This window comes from Anolis carolinensis, chromosome 3 (genome assembly GCF_035594765.1).
Source record: "Anolis carolinensis isolate JA03-04 chromosome 3, rAnoCar3.1.pri, whole genome shotgun sequence".
Lineage (NCBI taxonomy): Eukaryota > Metazoa > Chordata > Lepidosauria > Squamata > Dactyloidae > Anolis > Anolis carolinensis.
Window position 1 is genome coordinate 215,559,586 of NC_085843.1, and position 25,242 is coordinate 215,584,827.

Sequence of the window (25,242 nt, forward strand, 5' to 3'; positions counted from 1 at the left end):
TAGGTATAGAGCTTATCACTCCAGTTTCAGATATGTTTGAGATAATTTCTGTCTCTTCTAGCCAGAGACATCTCTCTTACAAACAACAAGCAAGTGGTGGTCTGAGCAGTCCAAAGTATAAGAGGAATCTAAAATGGAGTCTGAGGTCTGAGCAGTCTCAGGTCAGATCATGTAGTCTGCAGCCCCTCCCACAACCTCTTAGGAAACATAGAGAAAAAGAAGCTGCATACCAGAACATACATACAAAACAGAAGCAAACAGAATAATAGATTAACAAATTACTAGAGGAGGCTTGAAGAAGGTTGTAATTTTCAACTAAATTCAAATTCCGAATTAGTGTACATGGTAATTTAAATCCTGCAGTATCCTAAAAATCCTGATCGAAATCCAATGTGATGCTTGTGGCAGCATCAGAATTTCTAACCCTTGAGCCTCCACTGTAGGGCCAGAACTAGTCAAACAGGATTTCAGGTAACATGGAGAACGGCTGACGGTAGATGGGAGCATCTGAGTCCTCCCTTTAAAAGTAAGTTTACAAAGCATTAAAATTAACTTCTTGGAAAGTGTAGCTGTTTCTTATGGTGATGCTACAACTCACTCAAAAGCACTCAACTCTGTATCTGTAAAACATTTAATTCTTCTATTGATTGTATCAAATTCTTTATTGCCTAGTCATTGAACACCAGAAACAGGAAGACAGGCACTCTGTTTAGCAAAAGTGCTAAGAGGTATAATTTTCTCTGCCAATAGATCTCCTGCATAAAATAATGAACCAAGGTCCATGGAACAAAGACACTAGTGGTAAAACCAACGGATTTTGATCAGCTGAGTAGTTAACAGTGACATGATGGAGAGTCCTGTTGTTTAATCCACTCCTGGATTAAATGATGGGCTATGGCTTGCTTAGGCGGCACCCAAAAGGCGAGGCTGTTGTCCGTTGCTTTGGAAGGTCTGGCTTCCCTTCCAAGAGCCTCCACCAGCTCCTCGCGGCTGAACCATCTGGCCGCTTCCAGCTCTTGTTCGTTGATACTAATCTGCAAAGAAAATGATTCAAATCAGATTTTAAAAAAAATCAAATACCTACAGTAGCTTAAAGAGAGTAAGGGCAGTAATTGGGCTGAGACTGAGACACTTCTGTCACAAATCCAACCAATGACTCACGGTATTATATCTGTTCCCATCCCCGCATGCAATGTGAAGAATAATGTTCTCAGTCTATTTGATGGAATTGTTGAAATGATTATGGAGTTCCTGTATTTGATGTGCTCCAACCAAGACAAAAGCAACATATTATTCTGCAGCTCATGGACTGCAAGTGACCCTCTTTGGGGGTCCAATCCAGTGCAGGCCTTGGGATGTCCATTAACTCCACCAAAGATAGTGCTATCCCCACAGTGATAGCACTGTGGGTTAGGAAGGATTTTTAAAAATGGTTGGGCTGTGATGTGTTCTTTTAAGGTGAATCCAGTTCAAAAGAGCCAACACCCACCAACACAGAATAATCAAGAAGAACAAAGGTTACCCAAAACTGCACACTTAGATCAAGGGTGGGGCCCTACAATTTTCCAGATGTTACTGACCTACAGCTTCTATCATCCTTAGCCATTAGCCACACTGCCCAGGATTGGAGTTGGAGTCCAACATTATAAGGCTCTCTACTCTTGATCTAGATAAATCATCCAGTCAATAAATTTGCTTTTGTAGCCCCTACAGCAAAATAAATGAACCAAACCCAACAAAGTCCTTCTCCTTTTGCTGGACTGTACCTCGCTCTGCTGCGGAGGCACCTGGGCATGGCAAGCGATCATGAGAGTGCTGTGTGGGAACGGCCAATGCTGGGAAGCAGAATACCACAGAGAGGTCACCTCCAAGCCCACCTCCTCGGCAACTTCCCGGCGCACAGTTTCTTCCAGAGTTTCACCTAGGAGCAGAGAGCAAAGGAAAGGAAACGTTGACATCCCGATAAAGGGTTATCAATGTTGTTTGTGTATAGGCACTGAAATTTATCTCATGACAACCCAAAATGAAGACAAGAACCCTTGCATGAAGTGAAGAACAACAACAACCAGGTTACTGACTAACTTGTTTTACTTATATCCCATATTTTTCTCTTCAAACCCTCAACCAATAGATTAAATACAGTAGAGTCTCACTTATCCGACTTAAACTGGCAGGAAGAATGTCGGATAAGTGAAACTGTCAGATAATAGGGAGGGTGGCAGAAGAAGGAGTCTCTTCCCCTGCTGTTGGGGAAGAGGCTCCTCCTCCTCTCCCTTGGCAGCCTGGCTGTTGAGGGAGAGGAGGAACAGGACAAGTCGGGGGGGGGGGGGGGGGCAGTGCAGCCCTCAATGAGGTTTCTAGGCTGTCCCCACTACTGCTCTCAGCGATCCTCCTCATCCTCCTGAGCGAGGGAGGGGGCGCCCAGGGTGTCAGATAATATGGTGTGTCGGATCAGCAGAAGTCGAATAAGCAGAACTCTACTGTATTATCTACTGGCCACATTCACTCTCTTTTCCTTCCTTCCTTCCTTCTCAGTGCTGCCCAATAGCTCACCATAAAATACAGCATTAACGCATTTATCACCTCATTCCTTACCTACATCACAGAAGCCAGACAGAGCACTGTACATCCCTTTGGGAAATGATGCTTGCCGTGCAAGAAGGCATCGACTCCCATCTGACACCAAAGTAATAACTACTGGAGACATCTAAAAATAACGGGAGAAAAAGAAGGAAGCAGAAATGTAGCTATATCACTGGGAGAACTGCAGAAGCAGAGCCAGCAGCATGGCCATAGTGCAAGGAAGCTCACAGTACACAAAAACATTGTTATGTGCAGTGGTGCTTTCTACTGTTTAGTGACACACTTTGTGCCACAGCCTGATATCTACCACCAAAATTCACTACAAGGTTTATGAATTGTGTTAGAGATCATAGTAAAGTTACACATTATGGCGTCTGATGCCGGATCTCAGCCAGAGTTGAGATCAGCTGTGCATTGCACCTCAAACAAGAACATAAGAAAGGAATTCACTAAAAGTGTAAATAACATCCATGTTTATTTCCCCTCATAATTTCCAGGTTCTTATAGACAGTTCCTCTACCAAAATAATAAAAGTTGGGCCAGTTGTTACTTTTGCCAGCCAAGCCAAAAAGCCAGACATAGATGTGAGAGAAAGTGATGCTGAAATTTACCATTAACATGTGACTGTGTAGAAAAGCAAACCACAGACCACCTACTGCAATGCATTCTGAGCCCTGCTATATGCACAATGGAGGACCTTCTAACAGCAACACCAGAGGCACTCCAAGTGGCCAGCTACTGGGCAAAAGATCTTTAGTATTAATGCCAAGTTTTTTTCTTTAAAAACTCTGTTTTACAATTTGTACCCTAGGTTCACTTCCGACATGAGAAATAAATCAATATAACTCTTTCAAACCTTTTCAGATAGTAGCACTACTTAACACCCAATCATTGGTTGGCTTGTTTAATCTGCCCCTATAACACCATGTTCTTGGTTTTAAAAAATCTGGTGTCCTAATTCCCATGGAAAGCTTTTTACCCTGGTATATAAATATATGGGTATTTTTTATTAACCTATTTTAAAAGTAACCCCTGACAAACACACAAATCTTAGTCTAGATCTTTCTTTGTCATTTTTTTCCTTTCTATATACGCATACCTAATTTAGTCATGGAAGCACTTTTTAATCTGTTCTGCAAAAGCCCAGAACGGGTGAGGTTCCCATAAGACCTTGCATCTATATTAAAATCTTCAGCATGATCAGTAACAGGGTTGGTCTTACTTCTTCCCATTTGCCTGTTTTCTTACATATGAGGCAGATGCAAGAGGAGCACTCAATGAAACTGATTTCTTTGAAAATACTCCTCATCCACTCATAAAACAAGTAATTATCTCTTTTTCTGACTGATACAAGAACAACCTAAAAGTCTACTAACTGAACTGGCTCCATAACAGCCAATTTGATTGCCTGTCTGTATGGTTGAGTAATAGCTTTGTCAACCTGAAACCTTTCTGTCGGATGATGCCCACCTGTGGGTAATAGATGGTTCCACTGTGGTCACAAACCCTTTTGCTCCCAGCCAGATTCTTCATCGTGGGCATCCCAGTTTGGCTGCAGTACTTGTGATTGTCATGCCAGTGGAGGAGAGCCTTTGCCTTTCAACACAGATAGACATAGTCAGGTCATGGAGGACTCTAGAAACAACTGTAAGCCCCTGCTGAAAATGTTTTTCCTTTCCCTCATGTAAATCAAACCTCACTTCATTTACAAAAGGACAAATTGTTCACTTGACATATCCTTCTACTCAAACTATACATTTTAAGCTAAGTGGAGAGGGAATGACTTTCTGAAGGTCAGCTTTTAAGCTTCATGGCTAAAAGGTGATCCAAGACGCCTACATCCACTATACTGGCTCTACAAGATTATGTACTTTCTTTTATTTAAGAAAATAGTTTTGGAAATAATATGACAGAAATGACAATTTTAGAAAACAGATACCGATAATATACAACATGCAGTCTGCTTTACATTATTAGCAGGTTACACATATTTGTTAAACAAGAGTAATTTTGGATATTGTTCATTTCATATATTTCAATCTGTTTTACAACCACAAACTCACCAGCTTTTTCAGCCATTCTCCTCAATAGTTACACTGTTCGAGAAACAAGATGTCACATGATCTTAATCTGTGGACTCTTAATCTTTATCTTTTCTCTCTTTTAGGTTTGTTTCCATTTCTACATTTCTTTCTCCTCAGAGCTATCATAGAACCACGGAGTTGGAAGAGACCACAAGGGCTGTCCAGTCCAACTCCATTCAGATGGCCACCCACAGATGACACCCTGACAGATGGCCATCCAACTTCTGCTTCAAAACTTCCAGAGAAGGAGACTACACCACACTCCAAGACAGTGTCTACACTGTAGAATTAATGCAGTTTGACACAACTTAAACTGCCAGGACTCAATCTAGCAAACCATGTGTGTTGTAGTTTCACAACATCTTTAAGGAGCTGCAGTGGCGCAGTGGGTTAAACCCTTGTTCCAGCTGACCTGAAGGTTGCCAGTTCAAATCCACGAGACAGGATGAGCTCCCAGCTCTAGCTTGTGGGGACATGAGAGAAGCCTCCCAGCTAACACATCCGGATATCCCCTGGGCAATATCTCTGTAGATGGCCAATTCTCCCACACCAGAAGCAATTTGCAGAATGTTCTCAAGTTGCTTCTGACACAATAAAAAAACACCCCAGTATCTTTAACCTTTTCTGCACAGGAGTGCCGGTGCCTCACCAAAGCTACAACTTCCATGATTCCACAGCATTGAACCATGAAAGTTAAAATGGTGTCAAACTGCATTAATTCTACAGTGTAGATGCACCCTGGACTCTCTTTTCCCCTCTTCCCTCTCCATTCTTTATGCCTTGTGTTTTGTGTCCCCTTGGGAAGATAGGGTGGAATACAAATAAAGTTTACTATTACTTTTTTTGCCTTAAGTGTAGATTTTTTAAATGTATTCATGCTCTCTCTATGTGTAAGTCATTCTGGAAACTTGCTGGCTTAAGATGCAAAGTACAAATGCTTTACATTAATGTGACCTACTCTATTCAGGGCACCTAGATAACAGTGACACAAATAGGCTGTTATGAGTACAAGCTGGTGAACTAAAGTAGAGAAGGACTTAAAATGAGAAGAATATGCTTCACACAAATGAGGGGGAAATGGAAAGACATCCAGGAAGGGCTGAAAAGTGGGAGAGAGTGAAAATGCATGTCACCAGGAACTGAAGAAGTAAGAGAAACTGAATTTCACATATTGATATGAAATAACACTCAGATCTTCGTTTGAAGGCTTCTGACCTTACTGTATTCAATACAAGTATTTTCAGATCATGCTTGTGCATCACAACATACCAGAGTACTGTTTTTGAAATCTGGGTTATGATGATGAGTGAGCCCATCTGGGCTAACAAGTCATGCTTTCAGATACTATATTTTATTAATCGTTTTATTAAATACACTAAACATGCATTAAAATGTTGGTGCCAACTTTCACAAAGCTTCTCCATGAAGGGAAACGGTGAGTAAGGGTTCAAATCATTTAATGCATAAATTCAGCAACAAACTAGTTAACATAAACCATAGTTTAGCATGATGTGCAAACATGTCCTCAGCATTTACATGTAAAACCGTACCGTTGAAATCAAAGATATTTCTTCTTCTTCTAACTGGAAGAAAGCTTTCCGGAAGTCTGTGAATGACCCATTGAATTTTGATTCAACTGAAGCCTTGTCCAACCATCCTGGAATTCAATACATCTGTAGGAATCAGATTTTGATGTTATTACCCCGCCCCACACCCTTGGTTTTCTATCAATAACTATAATTACAGCTCTGTTGCTATCACAAAGGCTGAAATACCATACAGCTAAATGAGTGTTTTAAACTGGGATCACTGCCTAAACTCAACTGTTTAAGAATATAGTAATGGTCCTCAAAAATATTCCCTTTGCTTTAGATATTGCAAATAAGGCACCATATCCTGGAGAATATACAGAAACTGTTCTGGGGATGGGTTGCCCATTCTCTTCCTTAGCCTCTGCACCCAGCTTCAAAGAATCGAACACATGAAACATGGAAGGTCCCTTGAAAGTGAAATTCCTGATGGTATTTTAGCTGTATCTGCATCTATCCTTATCTCTTTGTAAATGAATGCAAAGCTTACAAAAAGTCACAAGCATCCCTCCAAGGAAAACCATGCCTGGGTGAATACTCCATACCATAAACATCCCACAGCTCAAGAGACCTGCAGTGACGACATGCTAGCTTAAACTGATTTAAAATGAGCAGGATGGACTTTATATGTGAAGAATGAAAGTTAAATATAAAAACAAAAGATAAAATAAAACGGGGAAGTACTTGATATGTATATTTCCATTTTGAGGGGATTCATCCACCAAGGCTACTGCAGTTGTCTCTGTTCTATAAACAGGCCTGAAAACAGATTGGAATGGATCACAATGTATTTTTTTATCCATACACTTTCTATTTTACCTCTAATCTTCTTGTGAGACATCTTTAGTCTGGTTCTGATAAAAAGGTCGATAGAATTTAAATAAGGAAGCTATAAAACTGATAATAACTAACAATCATTTTATTCACATATATCTCATTGGGATTTCCTTCTGTGTAAATGTTTGAGTGTTAGACTGCTTAGCCATGAAACCCATTGGATGACCTTGGACAAGCCAGAGGTTGGATCTACACTGCCATATAATGCCATTGGAATCTGCATTGTATGGTCAGCGCACACCCAAATAATGCAGTTCAATACTCTCTCCGCCTCAAAGAAAAGCAAAAGCTGTGAGAGTGTGATAAGGTCACTATAAATCAGAAATGACTTGAAGGCACACAGCAATAAAACGTTGGGGGATTCAGCTTTGTGCTATCCAGAATATATCAAGCTGGGGTCTGATAAAGTGACATAAAATGCAATACAAACCTAGATCCAGAGCAAAATATGGTGTGCATTCATCTGAACAGCCAACAAGCATGGAATCCTCCATTCTCTGTTCATCCTGTTTAACTTCCACCAAAAACTTTTTAATTTCTAAAAACCGAGAGAACAAAGGGAAAAGTTTAAAGAGGGCTACATAAACCACCAAAGTTGTGGTTCTTTGTTACAGCACTGCTGTCCTACAGTCACAATACGAGTTCTTAGTAAGGGTGGTTTGTGGCCCTAATAAGAGAAGGGGTGTCTCACACTGACTTGGTCGAGTGGACCCTCTGCCGCACACAATTCAAACCACGAACCACAAGTGATGCTGGGCAAATCACAGAATGTCAAGGATGGACAGTTTTATAATATTGGCTCTCTAAAGATACACTATATGACTAACTCAGTTTGACATCACTTTCTTTGCTGTGGCTCAAAACTATGGAATCATGGACATTTAGTTTTACAAGTTGTTAGCTTTCTCTGCCAAAGAGTGCTAGTGCCTCACCAAACTGCAACTCCCACAATCCCCTAGTATTGAGCCAGGCATTTAAAGTGCACTGATTCTACAATGAAAGTGCACCCTAAAATAGTCAAAAGAACAGCAGTTTTATAAGTGGGTTGCTGTGGGTTTTCAGGCTGTACGGCCATGTTCCAGTAGCATTCTCTCCTGACGTGTTGCCTGCATCTATGGCAGGCATTCTCAGGTTTTTTTCAGAGGTCAGTGCTTGATTCTTACACTACACAAATATAGTGCTATTAATACTACTACTACTACTACTACTAATAATAATAATAATAATAATAATAATAATAATAATACTACCGGTATATCCTGCCACCATCTCCCAGAGGGACTCGGGGTAGCTCACAAAACACTCAAGGTGTAACATGCAAAATACATCAAGTGCAAAACAAAACATAAACAATAAACAGTCACTATAACATCACTAATTTCACAGTATCCCCTGGTAAAAACAATGAAATACAGTGACTGCTGTAGGTAAAAACAGCAGTATTCAACGTCAGAATTGTAAAGTGTTTATTAGAGAATCTAAGGGCCCTTCCACACAACCATATAACCCAGAACATCAAGGCAGAAAATCCCATAATATCTGCTTTGAACTGGGTTATCTGAGTCCACACTGCCATATATTCCAGTTCAAAACAGAAAATGTGGGATTTCATTCAGCTGTGTGGAAGGGGCCTAAGGTCCTCATTTGTATTATTAAATAATCTAAACATGATCAAAGGCTTGTCTTTAATTGTGTGGAAGGTTTGGAGGGTGGGGGCTGGTATTAATTGCAGGGTTTGCAGTTTAGTGCAGAACCAGATTTTCTAAGAGCTGAGAATTATTCATGGCTCTCCCTACTCCCAGTCCTAGATGCTATGTAGTGTTGTAATGGAAGTTAAAGTGGAATATAATGTTAAAACTGTATAGTGTGAATGAGCCCGATACCTTTTCTTTCACAATATTTCCACACTCCTCACTTAAATGTAAGAGCATGCAACAAAAGCATTTTTAGACCTTAGCGTATGGTACTTCTAAAAATAAAGTGTTCATTATTCTTGAAAATGTCTGTTATATGAAAACAAATTACCTGCTGCATTTATCTTTGGGGCCCAGAACCTTTTTTCCTTTTGCCGCAAGAGGGGGGAGAGGTTGTGAAACAGGAAAAATGCTCCTGAATTATAGGCCTGCTGACAAGCATTATCATTTTCTTTTAATTCGAACATGTATCTGCAAGTGGGAAAGGATCACATAGAATTCTGCTTTTAAAGCAAAAGTGACGATTTCTAAAAATATAATTACACAGGAAGGGATTAAAGAAAGGGAGGAAGAAAAAGAAACCAGGATTTACATAGGATATGGACACAGTATATGTGTATGCTTTCAAATCACGTATCAAGTTATGAATTGTTAATTTCATAGGGTTTTCATAGGCCCCTTCTACATTGCCATATAAAATCCAGATTATTTTATTTGAACTGGATTATATGGCAGTGTATACTCATATAATTCAGTTCAAAGCAGGTAATGTGGATTATCTATTTAGATAAAACTGGATTTTATGGCAGTATAGAGGGGACCTCAGGCCCTTTCTACACTCTCCTATATCCCAGGATCTGATCCCAGATTATCTGCTTTAAACTGGATTATATGAGTCTCAACTGCCAGATAAGACAATAATCTGGGATCGGATCCTGGAGTGTAGGGGCAATGTGGAAGGGGCCTAAGGCAAAGAATATTAAGAAGAGGGTGTCCCAGTTTCCTTCTTTAAAATATAGCCTCCCATCCAAGTACTAACTAGAGCTGACTCTTCCAATATCAGAAAATCTAATGTCTTTAGGGCATTGACTAAAGGTAAAGGTAAAGATTTTCCCCTGACATTAAGTCTAGTTGTGTCTGACTCTGGTGGTTGTCTGCTCATCTCAATTTCTAAGCCGAAGAGCCAGTGTTGTCCATAGACACCTCCAAGGTCATGTGGTCGGCGTGACTGAATGGAGCGTGTTACCTTCCCACCAGAGCGGTACCTATTGATCTAATTACATTTGCATCTTTTGAACTGCTAGGTTGGCAGAAGCTGAAGCTAACAGCAGAAGTTCATCCCGCTCCTCGGATTCGAACCGCCAACATTTCGGTCAGCAAGTTCAGCTGCTCAGCAGTTTAATCCGCTGCACCACTGAGGGCTCCGTAGGGCATGGACTAGAGGCATATATAATATTATTATACCATATTTCCTCCTAGAAGTTGTTTCATGACATTTAAATGTATAAAATAAAAGTTCATAGCTAAAGCTATACTTGTTGAATGACAGATGGAGAATGTTTATTTTTTCCACTGATTAATATATCCATCCGTTCTCCTAATATGAGCTCTATAGTGGTTAACAGCATGGATTAAGTCAGAACAAAATTATGAGAAGAACAAAGGCTTTAAAACAATCCAAGTAAGAGACAAAATTCAACAATGTGAATATAAAGGAAGCACATAAAACATAATTGTGAAGAAAAAGTCCACTGTGCCCGAGATCATTCAATTATAACTATTTAATAATAAAAAGCCTATTAAAAACATAAAATGTTTTGCCTGCCAGTGGGGGAAAAACACAGTCATTGAGAAGGTCCTCACCAAGAGAAGACCTGCTATGAGGATCTCAAAATCAGACAGATTCATATACTGGTAGGTCCTTCACATAGTCTATTCTGTTACTGGAGCACTTGTGTCCAGTAACAGAATAGTAGCCAGATTTATGTTTCTTGTAAACAGCACTACCCTTAAATAAAACCTCAAGCAATAAAGTGATAGAACACTTTCAAAATACGGGATTAATACTTCATCATATTAGCAACAAGGTAAGAGGGTGAAAAAGAAAATAAAAGCATTTAACAGGATTAAGCCGCCTTTCTATGCAATCATAACTTACCTCATTCTCATGACATAGTTTGAATTGAACCTGCAACATAATGATGTGCTTCTATACCCGGTCCGACACACCAAAAATATTGCCATTCTATGTGCTTTAAAAAGAACAGAAAGATATTTAATGGAACCAGTAGCTTTACTGATCGATTATTAATTTTCCCCAGATGACTGCTAGAAAACTGTCTCACTCAAAAGAGAAAGAATGCATGAAGTCTGAGAAAAGACATTTGAAAATACATTGTACTATTCCCTGGAGAACATTAAGTGGAAGGCAGGTCAGAATAGTTTCAGTTTAAGTTTTGTCACACACATACACATCTACAGTACATTTATGATTGTATGTCTTCAAGTCGACTGATGGGAACCCTAAGGTGAAGCTCTCATGGGATTTTCTGAGGCTAAAGTCAGCCAGTGGGTTTTCATGACAAAGTGAGGATTGGATCCATTCTCCAGAGTTGTAGTGCAATGCTCTAATAATAACATGATGTGGCGCCATATATGTGTGTGTGTGTGTGTGTGTGTAACGTGTGTGTATGAATACATATGCATATACATGTATATATGTATACACACATGCATACCATATGTGTGTACATATATGTGTGTGTATATATATGCATATATATACACACACACACATATATGGTATGCATGTGTGTAGTGTGTGTGTGTGTATATACATACTAGCTGTGCCCGGCCACGCGTTGCTGTGGCAAAGTGTGGTGGTATGGGAAATAAAGTATTGAGGAATTGGTGGAAGTTCGTATATGTTATTTCCTAAAGCTCGTGAATATACAATATTTCTGGTTGTTCCTTTGTTTTGTCTGTTGGAGGCAAGTATGAATGCTGCAGTTAGCCAGAATGATTAGCATGTAATGGCCTTTCAGCTTCAAAGCCTGGCTGCTTCCTCCCTGGGGAATCTTTTGTTGGGAGTTGTTAACTGCCCCTGATTGTATCATGTCTGGAATTCCCGTTTTCAGAGTGTTGTTCTTTATTTACTGTTCTGATTTTAGAGTGTTTTAATACTTGAAACCAGATTGTGTTCATTTTCATGGTTTACAGCAACACAATAATATTAATATTAATAATAATAGTAATAATAATGACTCTGATAATACACACTACTTTTCTCCCTCCTCAGCTTCCTGACTGGGCCTGGGTGAATCCTTTGTTGGGAGGTGTTACCTGGCCCTGATTGTTTCCTGTTTGGAATTCTCCTGTTTTCAGTGTTGTTCTTTATTTACTGTCCTGATTTTAGAGATTATATTGTTCTGTTTTATTATACCACAGTAATTTTATATATTATATTTATAATCTTATATTATTTGCTTTGAACTGGATTATATGAGGCCCCTTCTACACAACTGTAAAAAAAATCCACATTGAACTGGATTTTATTTATTTATTTATTTATTTATTTTATATACCACTCTTCTCCCCTAGGGGGACCCAATGTGGACTCAAGATATTCCAGTTCAAAGCAGATACTATGGATTATGTGCCTTGGCATTCAGGGTTATATAGCTGTGTGAAAGGGCCTTGAATCTACACAACCATATAATCCAGTTCAAATCAGATAATCTGTATTTTATAGGCAGTGTGGAAGAGGCCTAAGTGAACCCTCAATCATTGTGGCTGAGGCGGTTGCTAGGATACAAAGTGAGCGAGGCCTAATGGGGACAGGGCCTACCCTTCTGACTGGCAGCCAGGGGGAGAACGGCTGTTTCTTGTCCTCTGTAATTTGAACTTTATTTTTCTACGTTTTTTTATTGAAAGACATAGATGGGATGACTATGTCTTTTGTGGCCAGATTTGGTGTGATTTGGTTCAGTGGTTTTGTTGTCTACTCCATGGGAAAAATGTACATATGCATATCTATGGTTAAAAGAAACTTTTCTTTATTTCTAGGAACTTTTTCTGAATCTACATCAAGTATGGGCAAACTTGGGCCCTCCTGGTGTTTTGGACTTCAACTCCCACAATTCCGGCTGTTAGGAATTGTGGGAGTTGAAGTCCAAAACACCAGGAGGGCCCAAGTTTGCTCATGCCTCGATCGACGTTTGGACTTTAATTTTCGTCCTCGAAAAGACGGCATCTATCCACCAAACTTCTGTAGACTCTGAAGTTAAAGGTACAGAAGGAATGAATGCATTTACCATTCACTTACTGTTTTCCAAACCCCACCAGTTTCCGCCCGCAGGAAGCATTCCCCAATCTCTCCTCCGGAATGAGCCAAAGGAATCTGACCGGAGAGGACTCTGCCCAGTTTGCCTGCTAAATATAAACTACACTTCCCACAATCCTTTCTCTGACAAAGGAGCTCTGAGAAGTGTAGTTCCGAAAGCATGAACCCGGAAGTATATCTATTAGTAGAACTAAAGGGCGCGTTCGAAATCCATGCAGTTTGACCCCGCTATGGGTCAAGGCTATGGAATCCTGGGAGTTGTAGTTGTAAACGCTCTTTAGCCTCTGCCCAAGAGCGCTGGTTCCTCACCAAACTACAACTCCCGGCATCCCACAGTATTGAGCCATGGAAGTTAAAGGGGTGTCAAACTGCGTTGATTCTACAGTGTAGGAGAGATGCACCCAGAGTAAGATTTTTTGGAGGAGGGGAGAAATCCCTTTTGTACCAAATAGGTGTTATTGCACTTAGTTTTGGGGCTGGACAATGCTGCCTTGGTCCCATGCCAACAAAAAGGCAGGATACAAATTTAATTTAATATATAAATAAATCTATACACATAATATCTATCTATCCATCTCTCTATACACATCTATCGATCTATACCAGGCATAGGCGAACTTAGGCCCTCCAGGTGTTTCAGACTGCTAGTCCCACCATTCCTAACAGCCGGCTGTTAGGAATTGTGGGAGTTGCCGTCCAAAACACCTGGAGGGCCTAAGTTTGCCTATTCCTGATCTATACACATCTATCTTCTGTACACATAATAATAGAGTCTCTCTTATCCAACATAAACGGGCCGGCAAAACGTCGGATAAGCGAATATGTTGTATAATAAGGAGAGATTAAGGAAAAGCCTATTAAACATCAAATTAGGTTATGATTTTACAAATTAAGCACCAAAACATCATGTTATACAACAAATTTGACAGAAAAAGTAGTTCAATCTGCTGTAATGCTACATAGTAATTACTGTATTTACAAATTTAGCACCAAAATAGCATGATGTATTGAAAACACTGACTACAAAAACGTATTGAATAATCCAGAACATTGGATAAGCGAGTATTGGATAAGTGAGATTCTACTGTAGTGAAAATCTGTATGTGTGAATGTGGCACAGGTGTCTGCTCATACAGACAGTCTCCGGACTCCACAGACAGGCTATAGTTCCCAGTGCTGTGGAGCCACCAAGTCACTCCCACCCAGGACATTGCAGGTCACAGCAAGCACATCCCAGTGTTCTTTTCTATTTGCATGACCCCGCCCACTGCCTCTCCCTTAACCCTTTCCTACCCTTTGCCTATGGCACACAGCAAACAGAGGAATTGAGAGGTACCTGGAATTAACTTGGCTCTCGAATGACTGACAGAGGGCAGGATGACCAGTGAGACAAAAGAATACATAGTTTTTGAGCAAATCACATCGTCTCTATCTTGAGATGAACAAAATGGGGCCATCAGGTCCCTGATGATTATGGGTTTGTCCTTTGTATTGTGAGTGACCCATCAAGGTGGGTTGGGCACCCATGGTGCCCATGTCCATTGTAGTCCATGTCAGTGTATTGTCCAAAGTGATGGGAATATGAAATCCGTCCCTGGGAAAGGGGGAAATTGCATTTTGGAAAGTGGGACAGGACCTCCTGGTATCAGGGAAGAGTGCCAGGTGTTAATGTTCTTTTTTGTGTCCATGTGGTTGCACAAAGGAAGGGTGGCCCAATCTCTCGGGATCCTGTTATCCCTTATACAGCCAGTCTTACGGGAGCCAGTAAAGATGGATTGGTTCCATAGATGATGGGTGCTTGAGTCCATTGTTGATATGATAAACAGGCTAGAGGGGATTCCAGGATCAAGGGGTGCCGGTAAAGGTTATCTGAGTTTTGATCGGTGGCTTTATATTTCCAAAAGTTCATATAAAACATAAAATATGATATATTACACACACAAGAGGGTTCGTGAATATTGGGGTACTCAGTTGTGGAAGCCAGGGTATCCATTGGGGCAAGGGTTGACTCAGGGTTAAGGTAAAGGAGGTATATACTTTGGGGAGAAGAAAAGAGGAAGCCCAGCTCTTAGGGATGTGGGGCAAAATGGTTACCGGGGCAAGCTGCAAAAAGCAAAGAGAAGAGATAAAGACACAGGAGGCAGAAAGGAGATAAAGAATCAGAGATAAGGGTAACACACCCAAGTGTATGTTTATTAGCAGGTTATTTTGTATCAAGTGGGGAAAAGGGGTTATGATACGGGGTATCACTGAGGCTGGTAGCTGCTGCAGGTCTTCTCTGTTCCCCCAGCCAGTGGGCCCACTGGTCTCTGGGCTACCGCTCCTCTACTGGAGTCTCTGCCACGGTTCTAATCTCATACATTTATTAATTTGACCGAGAGGGAGTCGGTGCTTGACATCATAAGAGGGAGCAGGCTTGTTTTCTGCTGCCCTGGAAACTAGGACTCGGAGCAATGGGTTCAAATTACAAGAAACAAGATTCCACTTGAACATTACGAAGAACTTCCTGACTGTACAAGCTGTTCAACAGTGGAACTCAGTGCCTTGGAGTGTGGTGGAAGTTCCTTCCTCAGAAGCTTTTAAACAGAGGCTGGATGGCCATCTGTCAGGGGTACTTTGATTGTGCTTTTCCTGCATGACAGGGGGTTGGACTATATTGCCCATGTGGTCTTCCAGCTCTATGATTCTATGATTCTAAAGGGTAAAAACATCAGTAACATATGATATCCTTATTGGGAAATCTTGGGTGTACAAAAAGAAAAAATATTGATACAACAAAGTAGCAATATATCGAAATTGCACATTTCCCAAAGGAAAAAAGTCATTAAAATTAGCTTTACAGTTGCAAATAAGATAATTAATGGTGACAAAAGGAGCATCAGGGCACATTTAAAGATGGGCCACAAGACTGCCCACACTTTCATGTCATTAAAACTATCTAAAATGGAGAGATCCCATCCCACCTTAAATTACCCGTCTTTAGCCATTTCTAAACAAATGGGGAGCCCTGGAGTGGATTGCTCACAATTCCAAAAACCACAGTTTCTACACACTTTAGAAACAGAGTCCCATGGGCAACCGATAAAAGTACTTCTGTGTTGTTTGACGGGTTCCGTCTTTAAAATGTGTCTTTTAAGTGTTTACAATTGTGGGAAAGCCAGTGTATGGTAGGGTCAATACTTCATGGGTAACCTTGTAACATGATATGTACAGCATGGAAAACACGAATAAACTACAGGTTGGATCTCTAGCATACAAATTGCTTGGGATCAGAAGTGTTAGATTTTGGATTTTTATATATATATATATATATATATATATATATATATATATATTCAATGCCTATATTTGTAAATACATTCATAATGATCTGTATTGCAGATGGGGCACAAACCTAAACACATTTCAAATGTACCTTATATGCATTGCCTAAAAGTAGTTTTATACAATATTTGTAATAATTTTGTATATGAACAAAGGATTCCCCCAGACATGAAGAAGCCAGGCCATGAAGCTGGCCAGACGATTAATGCTAATCAAGGTGATTAATTACAACATTCCCACTGGCCTCCAGCAGACAAGAGTTCTTTCTCACACCCTGGACCTTCCACAGATATATAAACCCCACTTGCCTAGTTTTCAACATACCTCACAACCTCTGAGGATGCCTGCCATAGATGCGGGTAAAACGTCAGGAGAGAATGCTTCTGGAATATGGCCATACAACCCGGAAAACACACAACAACCCAACAAAGTTTGTGTACAGTGAAGCATCAAAAAAGCAAAGGTAGCCCTATCTCACCACCTATGTGAACAATTTTGGATTCTGGAATATATTGCATTTCAGATTTCTGGGCAAGAGATGCTTTTAATGAAGGTTTTGAACTTTGATGACTTTACAATATACATTCACTCAGTGACTACATTGAGCATCCCTTATCAAAATGCTGGTGACCAGATGTGGTTTGAATTTCAGATTTGCTTCAGATTTGAGGATATTTGCATACTCATAGATTTCTTGATGATGGAACCCATGTCTAAACACAAAATTTATTTATTTTTTATAAACCATATACACCTAACTAGATGGTAATTTTATGCACATGATTTTAGATAATTTTGTGCATGAGGTTTGTATACACTGAACCATCTGAAAGCAAAGGTGTCACTATCTCAGTCACCCATGTGGACATTTTTGGATTTTGGAGAATTTCAGATTTCCAGTTAAATATCATAAAGGCCTGCTTATGAGCTTCTTAGTGGACTAACGATATCCCAAATTGTTACATCTAAAGTAGAGGAGTCTCCTGAAGGCAAAACGTCATGCTGTATACTTTTTCCAGGCACATTTTACGTAATGCAATTGCCGAGTCTGTATGTTGAAATGCAAGACAGACACAAGGGAAGCAGTTTTCTTCATTTATTAACCTTATGGGTGTTTTTTTTTCCTATTGAAAGTCGTCCTTCTTCAAGAAGTGGTTATGCTAAAAAATATAAAAGTAATACCATCTTCCCATCTCTGACATCAAAGCAGGTGAGAGAAAAAAACGAGTTAAGAAGCAGCCTCCATGTTGGCTTTCCACCCTGTGCATCTGCTTTGTGTAAAAGAGCGATGTTACCCAAAAAAGGATCCCATAATTACATGTACCATGCAGTTCCACCCAGAGACAGGGTTTTTACATCTTGATCTCAAACGACCTCTCAGCTCATTAAGAAAGCAGATCATTCCATGAACAAACCATGCTGTTACACAGTAGTTAACAGGGGAAGAGTATTCCTGTATTTATTTTTCTAAATATATCTTTTACCCTTTCAATACCACAACGTCCCTAGAGCAGCTTAAACTAAAATAAATACACTACAGAAAGCGGGATGTGCACAGAAAGGAAGAACATGTCATCTTTAAGTCAAGCACATTAATTATGGCCCCAGTTTTCATGGACTATCAGCAACGGCATAGAAGCATGAAATGTTTTCCAAAATTCTTTGGCAGAGAAGGCCAAAGATCTAGTAAAACTACAATTCCCATGATTCCGTTGCATTGAAACATGGCGTTTAAAGTGGTTTCAAACTGCTTTAATTTTACCATGTAGATGCTCCCTATGTTAGTTGAACACAACCTCTCAGAGCACTTCCAGACTTGGCAGAAACCCAGGAGGAAGCAGATTAAAGTAACCCGCTTCCTCCCAGGTTTCTGTCCCTACCTCCAACCCAAACCCCGGGCTTTCACTTGAGAGATGCTGCCATGTGAAAATAACATCAGGAGGTGGGGGAGATTCTGACATACTATTTTTGCATGTCAGGAGTACTGTGTAGTGGGATCTATATTGTCGGAAGGCCCCTCCAGTAATTTTTTGGAGGAAAGGCCTGGGGGAAAAGGGTGGGTGTCTTCCCACTTCTTTGGGCTCCAGGGGCCCAAACAACTGGGATGGCTGTGGGGATTGACCCGCCAGGATTGCAGAAGCAGTCCCAGAAGTCAATCCCCAGAAGGCCCAGCACCGGGAAAGATCTGGACCTTATCTTAAGGTGTCAAACCCAGTTTTCTCCTCATTAATCCGCTTTTACCTGAGGTGTCATTTGGATGCCTCTGGTAAGACCTAGACAGCCCCAGTTTTTTGGGTCTGCCCGGATGGGCCATAGTAGAGCACTCTTTCATTTAGATTGCGATTTTAATCTGATCTAATCGGAATTACAACATCAACAGTTAGGCAACCTTATTTCTCAACACTGGTCGATGGGTGTAGAATTAATGCAGGTTGACCCCACTTTAACTGCCAGGTCTCGCATTTTGGGCCTGTCTGGAAGGGCCCGCAGTATCATAAGAATCAAAGAAAAGAAAAGCTCATCCAATATATCTCTGGATAGCAAGACCCTTTCCATCTACAACACCTGTACTATCTTTTACACAAATTAGTCTGTCTGATTTCAGAACAGTTTACTTAATATCCATGGTTATAAGCCTATTAATTGGAGATAAGCCACATGCTAATATTCTATTGTAAGGCTAAAGTTATAACTGAGGATTATTTCTTTAGGAAAGTTTGTTTTAACCATCTAGAATGGTTCATGGATTTTCCTTTAGTGGGAGGCAATTATTAAAAGATTATCTCCTGGTAAGCAGGGAATCTGCATAATTTTCTTCCGTTGTTTGGGCATTACAGATAGTGCTGATCTTATCAAAGTACGAGCCAGTTCAACTTGAAAACATAATTAAAGACTCTCATCTGTTTATGAATGGAATAATATCCAATACAACCATGATTAACACTGTCTAATTGCTTTGACTCTATTGTGTATGTGGCATTGATTTGTGAAGATCTGTTTTGATTGGCACACTCATCATTCAATCAAACTAGGTTTTTACAAAACTGTATTCAAGCACTTATAGGCAAACTTGAATACAGGGAAGACAACTACCAGTATATATCCTGTTTTCAGCTCACTGGCTGAAAGGCAGATATTAATGTCATTAGAAATTTAATATAATGAAGAAACACAGTGTAATTTATTAATGTAAGAGAAAAATAAATTGCAGTCAGTCCTCTAAATTAGTGGGTTTTACATTTATGGATTTTATTATTTGCAGATTTAATTAAAATGTTCTCTCTGGGAATCTCTAAGGATGTCGCTACACTGTTGAATGACTGCAGTTTGACACCGCTTTAAGGACCTCATCACATTGATGAGGTCCCCCATGCCGATTCATCAACCTTTGTGGTGAATTGGCGGGGAAGTGGGGCAATCCTCGTACCCCATGCCACGCAGGGAAGGCTCCTGTGTTGCCAGTACAGCATTCTAGGATGCTTGCACCCCGGTTGAGCCACAGAGCCTCACTGGAAGTGAGCCTACATCATCTGATGGGCGGTGGGGGCTCCATGGCTCAATTGGGGTGAAAATATCCTATGACATTGAAAATTTATCATGTTATGAAGTCCTAGCTGCTATACATGAATACAGGGGAGACACCAGCACTCTGACAGAGAAGGCTAAAGATCTTGCATTTTCATAGCACCGAATCACAGCAGTTAAAGTGGTATCAAACTGAACTAAGTGCAGATGCACCCCTTGTCTTCTCTGAAAGTCCAGCTTGCCATTTACTTCTGTGTGTTTTCAAGCAACAATGCTCCAAAATTGGGACTGATCCTTTTCTTGGCATACAAACTGACCCTTGTTTTCAATGCAGTCAAAGAAAATAAACTATAGTTCAAAACAGTGATTTATGTCTATTCCTTTCATGATCCTCATATTGCAAGTTAATCTTTCATTCAGATCAATAAACTGGATCTTTTTAATCCAAGATTGGATGTTTAGTCTTGCTTATTTTGTTCTAATATCTGGTAAATTCCAATCTAGCTGGAAAATGTATATTGTTTTTATGAGAGCAGATTGTAGCACTGTTAACCGTCTATGAAAAAAATGTTTCTAATTTAATGAGAAACCAGAGCTTCATATATAAAATATGAACCACTGAGGGGATAAGATAGATCTGTAATTTGGATGATGTACAGTATTATTGGTTATATTTGAATGCCTTAGACATTTGCTTCTTCAGCACAGCAAACACAGATTAATCCATGGGGCTAATATGATTAACTGAGCAAACAATACACATAAATCTCCCTGTAACAAGAAGAAAGGCCAGAACAGCATCTTTGAAAGAGTGAATGTCCTACTTGTTCAGAAGAAAGATAGATCACGATTTCACCCATTAGCTTCTAAGGCTTCTAAGTCCTTACACCTCCATATAAATTCCAGATTACTGTATCTGCTTTGAACTGGATAATATGATAATGTAGACATATAATCCAGTTCAAATAATGTGCATTATCTGCTTTAATCATCTGGATTACAAGACGGTGTAGAAGGGGCCAAAGACTACTGTAAAAGTGTTCCTTCTAACAACCCACTAAGGAGGGAGGCTAATGTATAGGGCCCTAGCTACACTGCCATATAATGCAATTTGAGACTGAATGTACACTGACCTATATCCCAGGATCTGATCCCAGATTATCTGCTTTGAACTGGATTATATGAGGCCCTTTCTACACTGTGGTATAATCCAGATTATAAAATCAGACAATCCATATTATCTGCTTTGAATTGGATTATATGAGTCTACACTGCCATGTAATTCAGTTTAAATAAAATAATCTGCATTTTTATAGGGCACTTCCAGACAGCATCAAAATGTGGGTTTAAAAACTGAGACAAAAAATCTGATAGCAAGTCCACACACAAACCTGTCGTCTCAGGAAATGGTCGTCTGCCATCCTCATACTTTCCTTTGAAGCAGATCAAGATGGAAGGGGGACAGGGGACATTCAGCAATTTTTTCTAAAAAAAAATTATCCAAGATGCGCTGGACCTCATATGCGCATATGCCTAGATTTGAATGTACACACAAGCAGATTTCTTATTCTCATTCTTCACCTAATTCTAAATTCAAGCTCTGTTTAATATTATAAAGATCTAAAGAAAGTAATGCTTGCAGAGAGTTGCTTTCCAATTGTGCTTCCCTTGAGCCACCTGTGTGTCCATGGCTCAATTTTTTGACAGCCCAATCAGATTTTTAAATGCGCACATGCATGGGAGCACTCCACACAGGGGGATGGGGAGGAAATCACGTGTTTTGCATGACTGCGGGGATATACACTCATGTGAAGGTGTGCATTTTGGAGGGGGAATCGGGTTTTAGAGTCACCTTTGAAACACGTGCTTTTTACCTGTTAACCAGATTCCATCCCCAAGTTCCCCAAAGATCATTTATCCACACACACCCTTTTATCCCGGTTATTTCTGGGTTTTACTGCATGCATAGAAGGACTCATAATTTTCCAGTGTCAATGCACCCGAAGCTGTCATGGCCCTATATAAAATCCAGATTGTCTGCTTTGTACTGGATTGTAGACTCATATAATCCAGTCCAAAGCAGATAATCTGGATTATCTGCTTTGATAATCACATATGGATTATATGGCAGTGTAGAAGTGGCCTGGGGCCCCTTGTACACTGCCATATATCCAGATTATAAAAGGACAACTTCCAGACTACCAAAGTACAACTCACAGGTTTCTATTGAGATGTAGCAGTTAAAGTGGGTCAAACAGTAGTAATTATACAGTGTAGATGCACTCTGTCCAACTGAGTGGAGAGAGTGAAGTTATCTGAAGACATGCTTGCAGAATAAGATGTCCATTCCATTTTGGAAACCCCATTCTATCCTCCACTAACTGATACAGACTAAATGTTTGCGTGGGGTTGGACAGATGCATAGAGAGACAAATGTTGGCTGAATTACAGCATAACAAAATGTTACATGATCTCCTATGTTATTTATTTTGCCCCCACTTCACCTGCTGCCAGGAAATCAGAGGGTTTGTTTATTCAGTTCATTTTGTGTTGCTTTGTGTGGAAGGGCTTGGCTCCAGGCCACACAGAAGACGTTTGTCACTCTGGTTGCTTCTTCTGATGCTGGAGGGCATCTACATTACAGCATGAAGACAGTTTGACCCCACTTTAATTGGCATGGCTCAGTGCTATGGAATCATGGGGTTGACAGTTTAGTGAGGCATCAGCACCCTTTGGGCGGAACTCCTACAATTCTGTAGCACTGAGCCAGGGCAATTAAAGTGGTGTGAAACGACATCAACAACCTCATCACATTGAGATGGGAAAGCATGGAATACTGTTGCTTTAAGGTAGAGAATCTCGCCTCTTACATTGTCCATGAGTTCGTGGAAACTTGAGATCTGGCAATACATTCATCACAAGGTCAGTATTACTTTTTTGTTTTTAATCAGGAGAAACAACAATATCCGAAAACCAAGAGATCCCTTGCCTTGCCCAAAGCCCCATATATAAAAGGAGACTGACACCAGGTTAAAACCACTTCTTTCCATGGATCCTATGGTTCTGCCTCAAACCCCATAGGATACAAGAAATAGTGATCCAGGTTAAAACCATTGCTTTCCATTGGATCCTATTGTTCTGCATCAAACCCCATGTTATACACGAGACTGCTGATGGGTGGGCAATGAAACAACATGGGAAACTCTTGATGGCTCCCATCCTATCTGTTTTTCAGTTGTAAACATGGGAATAAAGTGCGATAAGAGGTAGGAGCTCTGAACATGATTGCCGACCCATGGTCCCTCCTTTCAGGACATTTCTGCTTCTTTGCAGCCCAGGAACATGTGATGAACTCCGTGCCTCTCCATGATTTAAAAGAGGCTGAAGTGTCCTACCAGGGGGAAATTTCTCAATGTGATGAGGTCAACTGCTGGAGTTCCCTCCTTTCAGGATACTTCTGCTTCTTTTCAACCATGGAAGGCTATGCATAGCAGCATGTGATGAGTTCATTGCCTCTCCATGCTTGAAAAGAGGCTGAAGGGCCCTATGAAGGGGAAATTTCTGAATGTGACAGGGTGCTAAATGTGATAGGTTCTCCTTATGGAGAACATAAAAATCAGAAACACGTCTGCAACAGCATTCGACAGCATCTGAGAAAGTCGACTCATGGTTTATTTACACTGCAGAAGGAATGCAGTTTGACACTTTAACTGCCACAGCTGGCTGCTATAATCATGGGATTTGTAGTTTGGTGAGGCGCCAGCACCCTTTGGCAGATCTTGCAAAACTGCAACTACAAAAGAGACAAAACTTCAGTTACTGAGGATACTAAAGCTGGAATGCTGTGAATTTTCTGGGCTGTATGGCCATGTTCCAGAAGCATTCTCACCTGACGTTTCGGCCACACATCCTCAGAGTTTGTGAGGTCTGTTGGAAACTAGGCAAGTGGGGTTTATATATATCTGTGGAATGTCCAGGGTGGGAGAAAGAACTCTTGTCTGTTGGAGGCAAGTGTGAATGGTGCAACTGGCCAGCTAGATTAGCATTGAATAGCCTTTCAGTTTCAAAGTCTGGCTTTTTCCAGGCCCGGGGGGGTGGGGGATGGAATCCGTCATTGGGAAGTGTTAGCTGGCCCTGATTGTTTCATATCTGGAATTCCTCTGTTTTGTGAACGAAACGTCGGGAGAGAATGCTTCCGAAACATGGTCATACAGTCTGGAAAACTCATGTCCATGAAAGCCTTTGACAACACATTGATGCTAAAGCTATCAAACATTCAAACCATTGGGAAAGGCAAACTCTTGCAGTGTGAGATTTATGGGTATGTTCTTTCCACACAGATCTTGTAAAACCGCAACTCCCATAATCCCATGGCATTGGGCCACAGCTATAGGTAGTAGACATGTGCAAAGGGATCTTGTAGCACTTGAGAGGTTAGTTGCATCTACACTGTAGTATAAATGTGGTTCAATTACTATGGCTCAATGCTATAGACTCCTGGGAGTTGTAGTTTGATGAGGCACAAAGCACTCTTTGGCAGAGAAGGATAGAGCTGTAAAATTGCAACTCCTAGGATCCCATAGAATTGAGTCATCTCAGTTCAAGTAGTGTCAAAACTGCATTCGTTCAACAGTGTAGATCCGTGGTTCTCAACCTGTGGGTCCCCAGGTGTTTTGGCTTACAACTCCCAGAAATCCCAGACAGTTTACCAACTGTCTTTTGTGCTGTGTGGCCATGTTCTAGAAGTATTCTCTCCTGGCGTTTCGCCCACATCTATGGCAGGCATCCTCTGAGGATGCCTGCCATAGATGTGGGCGAAACGTCAGGAGAGAATACTTCTGGAACATGGCCACACAGCACGAAAGACATACAACAACCCTGTGATCCCGGCCATGAAAGCCTTCGACAACACAGTTTACCAACTGTTAGGATTTCTGGGAGTTGAAGGCCAAAACATCTGGGGACCCATAGGTTGAGAACCACTGGTGTAGATGCAAGCCTTGCCTCTTAAGTGCTACAAGGTTCCTTTGCACATGGCTACTATCTAAAGCACCACAAAGCCTGCTTAATATAATAACATTGCATCTCTTCCACTCCCATCCCTTTGTCTCAGTTCTGCCACTTTCTTTCAAGAAAACTTCCCTGGGAAAAGAAAAAGAGCACTTCCTCCCCCTCCCTTCATTGGAGAGACTAGAAAGGGCGAGAGGGGGGTGCTTGGAGGGTGGCCTTTCCTGCGCATGCGCATTCCTGGATGTGCCCGTCCT

At 40.7% G+C, this 25,242-nt stretch overlaps 1 protein-coding gene and 1 long non-coding RNA gene across 4 annotated transcripts in view; one reads left to right on the forward strand and one right to left on the reverse strand.

Annotated features, from left to right (window-relative positions):
* The window catches only part of LOC103278251 (uncharacterized), a 22,907-nt gene extending 17,399 nt beyond the window's left edge, over positions 1-5,508 (forward strand). Inside the window, exons 2-3 of the long non-coding RNA XR_505910.2 lie at positions 1,705-2,069; positions 4,751-5,508. This is a non-coding gene — a long non-coding RNA (uncharacterized LOC103278251). The remainder of the gene's footprint in view (positions 1-1,704; positions 2,070-4,750) is intronic.
* nudt13 (nudix hydrolase 13) lies at positions 614-13,269 on the reverse strand. 3 transcript variants are annotated; one of them, XM_003218552.4, is made up of 9 exons: positions 13,112-13,269; positions 10,946-11,039; positions 9,119-9,258; positions 7,524-7,631; positions 6,218-6,324; positions 4,054-4,179; positions 2,596-2,707; positions 1,767-1,921; positions 614-1,034 (listed from the first exon to the last, which is right to left on the reverse strand). In XM_003218552.4, the coding sequence occupies exons 1-9, from the start codon at positions 13,149-13,151 to the stop codon at positions 834-836; spliced, it is 1,083 nt and encodes a 360-aa protein (XP_003218600.2). In that variant the 5' UTR covers positions 13,152-13,269; the 3' UTR covers positions 614-833. The 3 variants fall into 3 exon arrangements, with proteins under 3 accessions (XP_003218600.2, XP_008104887.1, XP_062832279.1); XM_008106680.3 differs by having other exon boundaries at positions 13,101-13,239; XM_062976209.1 differs by lacking the exons at positions 9,119-9,258; positions 10,946-11,039; positions 13,112-13,269 and having other exon boundaries at positions 6,218-7,015.
* Between the last annotated feature and the right edge of the window lie 11,973 nt (positions 13,270-25,242).